Genomic DNA, 12,802 nt, shown 5'->3' on the forward strand with positions numbered 1-12,802 from the left:
AATCCGGAGAACGTCAGTTCGCATGGCTCTCTTACACCGTAAAGTGACACTGTGAGTGCACCACATTGTGCATTGCTAAATGATGTTGATGACCACTAGGAGTACGGAGTACAAACTCCTGTTCAATATGCTTGATGTTGATTTCACGGCGAAGAGCCAGACAGAATCTGCAGATCCTTCCATGGGAGAAACTGCACTTAAATCCACCAAGTCTATGTTGTGATAAATTGTCCCCGGCAACTGCAAATACTGTTCCTTTTATAGCATGACCTTCAACCTCAATGCCTTCAGTCTCAAGAAGGACAACAGGTTCCAAAAGTGGGCGAAGTATGCTGTTCAGCCCGTACGTATTGACATGTTTGTCCTTCACAAGCAGAGCAAGGTGGATGCTCGAAAGTGATGATCTAGATTTCTGTGGCAAGTTTACAATGGAGAAATACACTGTCATCAGTTTGTGCACTCCTCTTTTACTTCCTAGAGGGTCACATACTTCGAACTCGACGCTATATAGTTGCATGCACAGTTTCGATTTGTCCCCGCGGAAGTATACATGATCATGGAATGCTGTTCCATCAAACACCAATGTGAGATAACCATCGTGTGATGTTGATGGGCGTAGTTGTTCAGCCATACCTGGGGACTGCAGCAGGTGTTTCAATACATCACATACTGGGACATAATGGCACACATTGGCCGCACCATTTTCAGTTTGCCCGAGGACAATCGTGCGTGGCTCCACAAATGGCAAGAACAACTTCCAATTGGACTCCCGGCCATTTTTGGTGCTCAACTGCTCCATACTCTGCTCCAAAACTGATGTCAATCTGTCTTGAATGTCAACCGCACAGCCTTGTTCAAGCAGTCCTTGAATGTACAGGGTGATATCATTCACAATTTCATTGACAGTGGAATCTGCTATACGCCTCCCTGCTTTCCATTTGAAAATTAGCAGAGCAAATTCCTTCACACTGTCTCGTGTTAGAACCCCGCAGTTTGCCTCAGGGTCTTGTTCATGATCCACCTGGTCACTGGGTCCAGGGCTGCTGGTCTCTGGCACACAATGAAGACCTGCTTGTGGTTCATGGGAAGTTTTCTCTGCGTCCTCCTGAAGCAGATTTTTATGCTGATGTGTAACATGTCGTCGGTATGCTGAGTACCGTTGGAAGGTTCTCATGCACTGATTTAACTCACACACACAGTTGCCCTCCCTCGTGTCCATGGCACGTTCGAAAGTGTCGTAAAAGACATTTTAGTGTCGCAGTCTTCCAGTTGCATATTGAGCAGCAAAAGTGGCGCACCCCAGGCATGACAAAGTGCACGTGCAGTCTTATACGGGTCACATGTGTCAGTGGGGTTCACCCTGCAGTTGTGTTGCCACGGTTTATTAACACAAAAGTCACCACAAATGAAGAAAGAGTTGAACTGCAAGGATTGTATGCCAGAAAATTACTGCTGTTTACTGGGCAGTTTCACCAACATCGTTGATGACTTAAACAACGATGAATAGTTCCTTAACAGAGAACTACTGCGTATAACTCTTCTTAAAAATGTTGTTTAATGCTACTAGAGTTTACGTGGCGTCACTGTAACTAATGTTTAAAACAAGCCCTTGAGGGTTAACTACACGCTTGATCTCTGCTCACTTGACATTAGGGGAAAGAGGCGACAGCAGCAGCTGATTTGAAACGGAATGTGGATGTATTACCCAGACCGGTCATATAGTCAACTTTTGCCAGATAAAGAAGTGCGCTGCACCCTCTTTTCCACCTGCACCTGTATGTTTTACCTGTTTGAAAGCACTGTGTACAACAGTGGTTTATCCAGAATCCCAAGCACGGAGGGATGTTAGAAAAAAATGGGGAGGGAGGTCGTTATTATAGTTACGTCATTACAACTTAACATATCATTACCGAGATGTTTCTAAAGCTGAAATCACAAGGGCACCCTTCTAGGGGGTACACAGCTGAAAAAGTTAGGGGAATGTCACTGAACATTTGGGGGGGGGGGGGTCTGGATAAATCACTGGTGTACAAAACCTCAGGTAAAACCACTGACGACTTCGCAAAACTATCCCTATACTCATTGCATGTTAATCGGAAGCGTGTGTAATGCTTCAGGATCCTTACATGTTTAGAGCTGTAACAGCGCTGGGGGGACGAGCGAGCGATGCGGTCGCCAAGAAGAACTTCGAAGCCCAATGTTTCTAAGCCCCCGAAAGCAAATGCGATGCAGTGACGCTCCCAATCACCACGATGTGAGGATAGGCGAGCGATGACTAGCAGTGGTATCGCCATATTCACGTGATACCAATGTCTTTCTGGAAAGTTTTGGGAAATTTTTGACGAAATGATTGAGTATGGCAACCATTGTCGGGATTATGTGTCATAGCACCGCGTGGAACATACATTGTTTGCATTACATGCGTTAAAGAGTATCGTTTTTTCTTGGTAGTCTGGCAACAGCAACATGTAATGCTCTTGCAAGTGCCCGCAAGTTTGACGGCGCCGAGGAACGCGCGCGTTCAGTTCTTGTTTGTTCCGTTGTACCCCGCTCGGGTTCGTTGATAATACGTCGAGAGAAGAAACCCCGAACGACCCCGAACCATCTCGTAAAACTGTATGAACGGCGGAGGTTACATGCCTCGTTGAAGTTGTGTCGGACGTGGTTAAGAGAAAGTGTACGCTGAAGACGTCTAGCCTTACCAGGCTACGGACAGCCGTTGCGTCCAGCAGCGCTTTGGGCCCTTTTGCAACAGTTGAGCAGACTGGATACCAGGTAGATTAATCTTTTATTTTGTTTTTACTTTGCTGCTTGATCGCTAAAAGCCACTCATGTGATTTCCTGTAGATATTCGACGAGGACTTTCAGGATTATATAGAACTTTCAGCGGCTGACACCATTGGTGACAGATCACGCGTCCGGATGGTTGTAGAGACAGCAAAAAATTCGCAACGCTTGAAAGGGACAGTTGATGGCCCAACCTGCTCATTCCCATTGCATCCTTGGATGCAAACGGTACGATTTCGCATGATAATTTTCTTGTCGCGCTTTCATGTTCTTTCGCAATGTGGATCGGTTTTTGCGAGAGTAATTGTATGACCCATCTTGGTAGTCGATTTCTAGTGTTAAATATGAACTACTATACGCAGCTGCAGTTTGAGGTGGAAGAGTCTGACAACAGGGCAGGAACGCCGCCGACACCAAGCAACCCAGACAGAAGCGTTGGAAGCGTCTACTCACTGTCAGCTCTCAGGTAAATGAACACGTTTGGTGCTCAGTTATTTGTCTTCCATATGGACGAGAAAGCAGGCGGCCTCGCTGGTCACTTGTTGGAAAGCAGTCTGTTGGTTGTGCACAGTTTAAATTCCAAAGACCAAAACAAAAGCTTGCACCATTTCCAGTTCATACTTTGCAATAGTAGTGCAATAGAGTGGGCATTGCGGCTCCGATATGTGGATTGCCCAGATTGCCCTTGGAGCTGCCTTGCCCACTTGCTTTGTACTGTTCCGTGTGCGAATGCTACTGTGTTTTATATGCGGCTTCTGTCCTGAGGCAACTCCCTTCCTACATCTCTACCGGTTCGCTGGATTTCTACCCATCTGTGTTTTATATCAGTTGCTTACCTACTTAGTTTGTAAGCTTTATGATTATCGATGAAAGATGTCCCTTCTATGTTGTTCCAACCTCAGAACATCAGTTCTTTCATGTTTATGATTATGTTCCACGTCTTCTCATACTGTCCGGCAACGTTGAGCTGAACCCGGGCCCGAAGGGCGGTCAGTCTGACAGCATTCTTGAAATACTGAAAGAACTGAGCGCACGGTCTAGCACACTGGAATCTGGTCAGACACGACTGTTAGAAGCTGCAACATCTATCCAGAAAACTCAGGCTGACATCTCATCACAAATTTCTGAATTGAGTTCGAGGCTGGTTGCTGTCGAAAATACGGCCTCCTCCTTGCATACTATCAAAGACAAACTTGGTACGCTTCAGAAACAAAATACTTGCTTGTGATCCCATTTTAACGACCTTGAAGATCGTTCCAGGCATGAAAATTTGATTTTGCATGGGATTGCTGATAGCCCGATGGAAACGAAACAATCTCAAGAGAAGGTTCTCGCCGTGCTATCCGAAAACCTTGGTGTTTCCGTCACAACTGACTCCTTTCAACGAGTACATAGAATCGGTGCGCTCAAATCAGCTAAACCACGTCCCACCATAGCAAAGTTTACCTCTTGCAAAACACGCGAGCTGGTCCTACATGCTAAGGCTAAGCTGAGGTCAACTGACATTACACTATCTGAGGACTTTTGTGCGGTCGCTAGATTAGCACGAAAAAAGTTAGTAGAACATGGCAAGTTAATAGGCTCACCTTTTAAGCTAAGATACAATACTCTGTTACTGACCAATCGTTAGTTTCGTTACGACAGTAAAAACGACTGCGTTCAGGAGCTTCGTGCTTTTGCAACCACTTCGGGGCACTCTGTTTCCAATAATCATCCTCCCCCTCACCTGAAGATGATAATGCAGGCCAGTGCTCATCACTCCCTAATGGCAATAACTCTAAGCTGAGCACTGCATAGCAATCCTCTCATGGCAATATCTCTGTTGTTTACACTAACATTATGTCTTTGTTGAAAAATCGCGATGAGCTTTCATCCTTAATCGACTCGTGATGCTGATATCCTGTTGCTAACAAAAACCTGGTTGTCACCCAAGGTGCCTAATCATGAATTTTTTGTGTGTCACAAACGTTACAATGTATATCGCGCTGATAGAGGTATTAGGACAGCTAGGGGCGTGCTTATAGCTATTGCGGAAGGGATTATGTCCTCAATAATCAACTGTCCCTGATCTTGAAATGATATGGGTCTGTGTCATCTTTAATTTCAAACGTATTTTACTTGGAGTGTGTTATCGACCACCGTGTTATCGCCATCTTCGACCTCGACACTTGTCAATGAGTTGCATGACGCATTAAATGTTATCGTGAATAGATTTTCCGGATCTCCCATACTGTTAGTGGGAGAATTTCACTACCTGAATATTAACTGGCCTGATGTCATGTCTCAAGCAGCTCAGTCGCAATTTAATGCTTTTCCAAATATGTGTCATGACTTCAACCTGTCACGAACTTGTCACTGATTTATCTTGCATAGACGGGATTAGCGATAATTCTGTCATTCATTTCTTTATTGACATTCCGATACAGAGGCGCGTGACAAAGAAGAAACCGATCAGGAATTACAATAGAGCTAACTTCACAGATATTAACGATGAGCTCAGTGTGTTTTTGGACACATTTGTCACGGATTTCGTTTCTCGTTCTGTTGAACAAAACTGGTCTTTATTCAAAGCAAAAGTGCTGGAACTGATCGACGAATACATTCCCCTGGTATACATACATACTAATTCAAAGCTTCCGTGGTACAGCAGACATATTCAACGAGTATGTAACAAGATGAAGCGACTTTTCAGAGCGGCTAAATCGCCCCAATGTGCAATCAAATGGAGTAAATGCCATGAAGCTGCCTCCCAGTACAAAGATGCCATCAAGAAAGCTAAGACCCATTTTTTTGCCGTTTCACTTCCAGACATGCTTAAAAACAATCAGAAACACTTCTGGAATACAGTGAATAGCCATCAGAAGTGCAACTCCTACGTAGCACTAACCGACTCATCTGAGGAGAATATTCCTCCTCATGAATGTGCCGGGGTGTTTAATAATGTGTTTTCCGAGGTATTTTCTCGCACTGCAATAGCCAACATACCCGACATTCCTGCTTCGAATTACGTTGTTATGGATCCTATTACAATTGACCCCTTCGGGGTTAAAAATGTCATCGAGTCATTAAAACTATCACCAAGTTCCGGTGCAGATAAACTGTGGACCAGGACTGAGAAGGGGCTCACAACTGGTTTACTATACAGTTATACAGGAACTTGAAAGTAGATTGTGGGTGTCCAAATCGAATATCTGTGGCCCTATTCTCGTCTAAGTAATGGACCTCAATTGCTTTCTGCCTTTGTCCGCCATTGGTCATTGCGTGAAGAAGGCGTGACGACTAGTGACAAAAGAGGCACGAAGTAATCGTGGCAGATTACTTTGATGATAATACGGCCCCTGATACCTTTCACAGGGTGTCTATGAAATTGCAGCTGATAAGTTCCCACCTCATTGAACAAGGTTTTGTTTTAGTTTTGCACAGGTGCATATTTGATGTTCATTGACAAGAAGTATAATAGTGTCCCCTCTCCCTTTGTACAGTACAGTGAAGACATGCATGATGTGAAGGTGTCAGTTTCTCACACTAAAATAAATTAAGGTTGCCCACAACAATGCATGTGGTTTTCTTCTGGCCAACAAAAACTGGTGGATTTGAATGATACCTTATTTTAGTTGTCAGTATATTTTACTATATAATAATCACTCGCCAGTAGCCGCTGATGAAAGTTAGTACCTGTGGACGCTCAATAGTAATATGGTGCCCCCACCCCTGCTTTTTCTTTTTTTTCCCCAAGGCCAATGAATCGGACTCTTTTATTTTAATTATCCCTCCACTGGAGATTGCGTAGCACGATCTGTGCTCACCACTCGTTAATGGCTGTAATAGCTGTCCCAACTCTCATAATTTCCCAAACTCATACATCCTGTCTTTTTTTTTCTTTTTTTACCAAATTCTCTGGCACTCCCTCGACTTTTCCAGTTGTGTTGCTTGCAATTCCCTGATAATGCCAGTTTTGTAGACATCCTGTTTCAATGACAAAATGACATGGAACACATTCATTTGGTACGGAGAAGTCCCTGCTCAATGGGGATCTTCATTTATAGCATTTTCTTCGCAGAATGTCCTGTGACCACAGCAGCATCATGTGGGTCCTATTCTTCTCAAATTTTGTGTAATCTGTTATTATTTGCCAACGTACTGAAGCCGAGAGCAATGACAATGCCATAGCGAATGGCTTTCACATGCCGTCAGCCAATTAAAATAAAACACATTATCGTGCAGCCTACCTGCTGTGTCTGTGTTTTCTCCTTGCGATAATGAATAAACACTACAGGGATATAAAAACAGCTACAAAAAAGCAATCGGAACTATGGGAGCACGCTCAGAATACAGGGCATACTCTAGATTTAGATAAGCCACTTATGTTTGCCAGAGAAAATTGTTCATGCGTATACAAACAGTTGGAATGCGGGTACACTGTAAAAAGAACTACAGTAAAATGTACGTATATTTTAATGGCAGCTATGTTGCCGGACTTTTCTCGATAAAACTATGGCCACTTTTTTCCGATGGGATAGCTCCTGAATATCCCTGTCAATTATCATTAATTTGTGTAAATTAGACACGCTCTTCACATTGGTGAGGTAAAAACGTGACCTTTACTTGGCAAATTTCCGACTTAAGCTCGCAAAAATTTACATCATTAAACTTACGTTACACGACATTCACATAAGGAGGTGGCAAAAACCCAGTAAGAACAAATGCCGTTGACCGCGTGACTCTAAGTGGTGTAGTTTTTTATTATAATTCAATGACACGTTTTCTGGGACACCCTGTATATTTTTCCTTTTGATGACTAGTGCCACGGGTGATATATGCAGGAATGAGATGGTTAGTTTACAGCAAATCACTGCACTAATCTCACCGTGCACCCGAGAATTGCACGCCTGTGTTTTTTCCATAAAATATGTACCACATAAATTTGCTGCACCCTAATGTCCTTCATACTGTCACATGCACGTTCCGCACCTGTACTACTCATCACCGTAGAAAAAGGGAGAGAAAGCACACAATTTCCATGTTGAATCTAACACTGACTTCTTTGTTCCGCACACAAATCATGATTGGAACCACCTCCCCACTTGCCTCGTAACCATTTTCCCACTAATCATTTTAAAACAGCATACTGCAATTACGTCGCACCAGTATAACAGTTTGTGACCAAAGTGGACTTTCTTTACTACTGAGTTTTTACTATCGTCATAACAAAGAAACAACTCTGTAATGCTTCTTGCATTCTGGAGGAATAAATACTATGGAGAGTAGAGCACAGCATCGTGGTGCACCAGCCTTACAGAGGGTACCACACTTTCTAACTGCTATGGAGAAACAGAAGCTCTGAATATATAAATTAGGATAGACAGGTGCATGTGCTAGCCAGCGACTAGTAGCTTTACTCAAGGACTTTGTTTCCGACAAAAAATAAGGAGAGGGACACCGAACACTATCCGCCATGCTATGCACTTATTGCCGCAATTTCTAAGTGGGTAAAAAGGCGCAATTTCAATCGCAAAGGAATGTTAATGTTCAAGGGTGGACAAGCATCATGACAACCCAACAAAATACCCTAATTTCATGTGAAGTTACAATTGGGACACCAGTTCCTTAGGTTCTACCTTTCTATACATAGGTGTGATATTTAAGTTATGAACACTACAAGCATGTGTTACAGTCACTAAAGAACGGCGGTACATACGGCTAAATAAATAACCCGGAATAATATCAGTTTGAAGTTGAAATCTGCTGCTGCAGAGTGAAGGAGTGAAACGATAAAGTGATGCAAGACTGATTGATGAGAAACCACGGAAAAGAGATGCCCCCTCCTGGGTCTTCTTTCAGCAGTTGATCCAAGGCCAAGCGCGTTTTGGATGCCTGTGCACGCGACTTGGCCAGGAAGAATGGTGTGCCCAGAAGTGACCATCTCTGCTGGAACAGATTGGAACCGAACAAATGAGGCAGGGGTCAAGAACACCTAAAACATGTTCAACAATCACGACGGGATTTCAACTTCTAATCTGCTCCGTGAGGCGCCTCCGTTGTGCCTAGTAAGGAAGACGTAATCGTGCTATAATTAACCGTGCGCTGCTGATACATATTTCGGCAATGCGAAATATGATCACAGCGCAATGTGAGGTGAGTGTTGAGAAACAATAACATTTTATACATACCTGAAACCCACTGTATTTAGATACATGGAACTTGCATCGACTTCTCTGTCGCCATTTGCAAACGCCGTCTGTCAATTTGAAAATGACGTTGGCGATGACGATGTGTGCGGCCTTGGCCATCGTTGGTTCAGCAAATGCCGCCGACGCGGCTACACTGCTGCCGGCAGCATTGCGCGCTGCAGCCCTGTTGTGTTTGTTTTTGGTACGTATTTTCCTGTCCGTTTATGTAATCTCTGTGTATATTAGAAATCCGTCATCCTGTTCCCAGCGTAAGTAGCCTTTGTAGTGAACTAAATGGCAGTATGGGCTGGGCCCCAGTGCCGTTGCGTTTGCGTCGCTAGTACACGCTGCACAAGTGTACTTTGTCATATTAAATATCCTGAACAGTAAACGCTGACGTCTGTTCGTGTATGTTCTTTGTGTGTTTTTGTCTTTAGAGCACACGGTATGCTAAACAATGATGCCCACTGTTTGTACGACATGCCGAGGTGTGTACGTACAGCAGCAGATATGAAAGTTATTGAAGTATGGACTTGGCATCTAATGAAATGAAATGCATAGCAACGATGTCCCACCATATGCATGTGTACATGTACAGCAATCAACCATTTATTAAAATTCACTGTTCCCAGCAAGCGTAGCACAATGTCAGAGATTGGAAGGCAATGTGAAAGTATGGAAGACTACCATAAAATCTACAGCCATTTGACCGTAATCAGGATTACGGACACACTACCGTCTTATTTACGCTGGTAACCGTCATAATTACGGCATATTTCATTGGTGCCATATTAATTACATTGCTTGGACCGTATTTCCAATTACGGCAACGTACCTGTTCCTTTTACGGCAAAAAAATGGATTTTGACCGTCAGTTTTACGGCAATTTTTTACAGTGAACGTTAAACGAACACAGGAAGCTATTAACAAAGGCCCCGAACCACTGCCTGATTGCTAGGCCCCATTGGTACTGGGCCATTCCACGCCAAGTGATCTAGAGGTACCACTCGACCCCATGGAATTGTATGTGAATTTTTTTGGTGATTCCTCATGACTCCGAAAGCAATAGAACATTGGTCTTCTCTAACAAAATTGAAAGTTATGGGGTGCAGAGCCCCTCAAAGATGCAGTGCTTGGCGAAAACCTATGTCGTTTTAAGTTGGCATTACGGCCCACGTAAGGCACGTAGCATGTTAAAAGGTCTTATTTAATAGGGGAGAGTTCACTTTACAGTATGTAAGCAATTTTCAACATCGCACTCGACGGAGTCGACGTTTGTGTCGTGCAGGAAATTTGCGAAGTTTGTGCAAGTTAAGGATTGTTTTGTAATATAAAATTCTGGAATTTCTTCTTCACAACTTTTTGTCGTATAGCCCCCGTGTTGCAAACACGTCTTTGCCTCCTTCAATACCCGACGGTTGTTAACTGCGCGCTCGTTAAGCTGGTCATCTTGTGCTCTAACGAAACATAGCCAGCTCGTGGTGCTGGTAAGTGAGAGATAAGGAAAGACATGGGAGATAGGGGTACATTAAGGCTTTATGGTACCATATGGTTGATTTTTGGCCGTGTGGCATCCGGCATTCGTCAGTCGAGTCCTTGACGTGAGTAGAGTAATCATGACATGAACAGTGATCAAGTACTTCCTGCACCGAACACAAGCGGGGTATGCTTTAACCAGTAAGTTCTTTGTATGTGCCGTTGTTCCTTTCATTTTTTTGCATGTGTTTGTTAACTAATTTCATATTGCAAAGAGATCCCTTTAGCTGCCCACTCCTCTTGCCCATATATAAAACTTCGTAGCTGTGAGGTACGATCTTTTCGCTCTGTGCGCCAACAGTTGAGATGTACGTATACTAGAAAAATTTTGTCAGTCACGAGTGCTATCTCTTTCACTACCGGATAAGCTATTTCCGGGCATTCATGTTGTGTACGAAGCTATGATACATGTACCGCGTTATTCAGGTCAGGTCTAACGTTTCTTTCATAGTCATCTTGCATACCAGGGATTGTTACCTCAGAGAAAGATGGACGAGCGTACCTGGACAGGCTTGCCATGTGAACACACTATAGTGTATAAGCAAGACCTTAAAAATGACTTCAGGGACGTCTGGGACTTTTCGCCTTCGCTTAGATCTTTACTTGAGCAGTTCAAGCAGTTGTTTTATGGCAGTGATCAGGCTCCAACGAACAAGGCGAAAAGTCCCAGATCTCCCTGAAGTCATTTTTAAGGTCAGGCTTACACACTAGGCTTCGCACGACAAGCAGTATCAATGTGCCTGTCCTCGTACGCTCGCCCATGTTTCTCTGAAATAGCCATCCCCCGTATGAAAGATGACAATCAAAGAAACGTTAGACCCGACCTAAATAACCCAGTATCATAGTTTTGTACACAACAGAAATGCCCGGATGTAGCTTCTCCGGTAGCGAAAGTGATAGCACCTGTGACTGACAATTTTTTTTCTGTTATGCGTACACCTCAACTGTTGGCACACAATGCGAAAAGATCGTACGTCATAGCTACTAAGTAAGTTTTATATACGTGCTAGAGGAGCGGACAGCTACAGGTTATGTTCCCAATACTGGAATGAGTTAACAGACACATGCAAAAAAATGAAAGGAACAATGGCGCATCCCCAGGAACTTACTGGTGAAAGCATTCTGCGCTTGTGTTCGGTGCAGGCAGTACTTGATCACTGTTCATGTCATGATTACTCTACTCACGTCAAGGACTCGACTGACGAATGCTGGACGCCACACGGCCAGAAATCAACCTCATGGTACCATAAAGCCTGAATTGCACCCTTATCACCACATCTTTCCTTATCTCTCACTTACCAACACCGTGAGCTGACTAGAAATTTGTTGGTGCACAAGATGGCCAGCTTAATGAGTGCTCACTGCGCAACTGTCGTGTGTCGAAGGAGGGAAACACGTGTTTGCAATCGTGTTACAACCGCTCAGTTGTTCATTTGGTACGATGGGACGCAGCACGCATACACGTTTGCGAAGTCGCCTTCAATTAAAAAAAAATATTTGAGTTTAACAAAAAGTACCTCGGAGTTTTTTTGCTACGTCTTGCTAGGAAGACGATGCATCGAATGGCACCTTCATCATGCTTCTATCCCGACACTGAATTTTTCTGCCAAAAATGTGCATTTTGTCGAATTTTCACAGCATCCCAATTTTCTACTGCGGTTTACAGTGCACCGGCTGGGTTGGCTCTTTTTTGCTTAAACTATAGCATGGGGGCTACACGACAAAAAGTTGACGAAGAAATTCCAGAATTTTATATTGCAAAATAACGCGTAAACTTGCAGAAACTTTGCAAATTTCCTGCAAGCCACAAGCGTCAGCTCGTCGAGTGTGATGGTGAAAATTGCGTACGTACGGTAAAGTGAACTCTCCCCTATGAAACAAGATGCTTTTTAACATGTTCCGTGCCTTACATGGGCCTTTGCCCGCTTAAAATGACATAGGTTTTCGCCAAGCACTGCATCTTTGAGGGGCTCTGCGCCGCATAAATTTCAATTTCGTTAGAAAAGATGAATGTTCTGTTTCTTTCAGAGTCATAAGGAATGACCAAAAAATTCACATAAAATTCCAGGGGGTCGAGTGGTACCTCTAGATAGCTCCCTGTGTTCATTTAATGTACCAGGAGTCCAATAGTGTGCGTACGTTCGAACAATTTTCTCTGACAAACATAAGCGGCTTATCTAAGTCTAGAGTATGCCCTATATTCTGAGCGTGCTCCCATAGTTCAGATCGCTTTTTTGTAGCTGTTTTTATATCCCTATAATGTTCATTCATGCGTGTGTGTGTGTCTTGCTCCCTGTTTCACCAACGTA

General features: G+C 43.7%; 1 protein-coding gene across 1 annotated transcript in view; it reads right to left on the reverse strand.

Annotated features, from left to right (window-relative positions):
• Positions 1-978: 978 nt before the first annotated feature.
• The window catches only part of LOC135381243 (uncharacterized), a 48,632-nt gene continuing 36,808 nt past the window's right edge, over positions 979-12,802 (reverse strand). The window contains exon 4 of the mRNA XM_064612539.1: positions 979-1,105. Within this exon, the coding sequence (XP_064468609.1) occupies positions 979-1,105 (127 nt within the window). The remainder of the gene's footprint in view (positions 1,106-12,802) is intronic.

Source organism: Ornithodoros turicata, chromosome 1, assembly GCF_037126465.1.
Source record: "Ornithodoros turicata isolate Travis chromosome 1, ASM3712646v1, whole genome shotgun sequence".
NCBI classification, from domain to species: Eukaryota; Metazoa; Arthropoda; class Arachnida; order Ixodida; family Argasidae; genus Ornithodoros; species Ornithodoros turicata.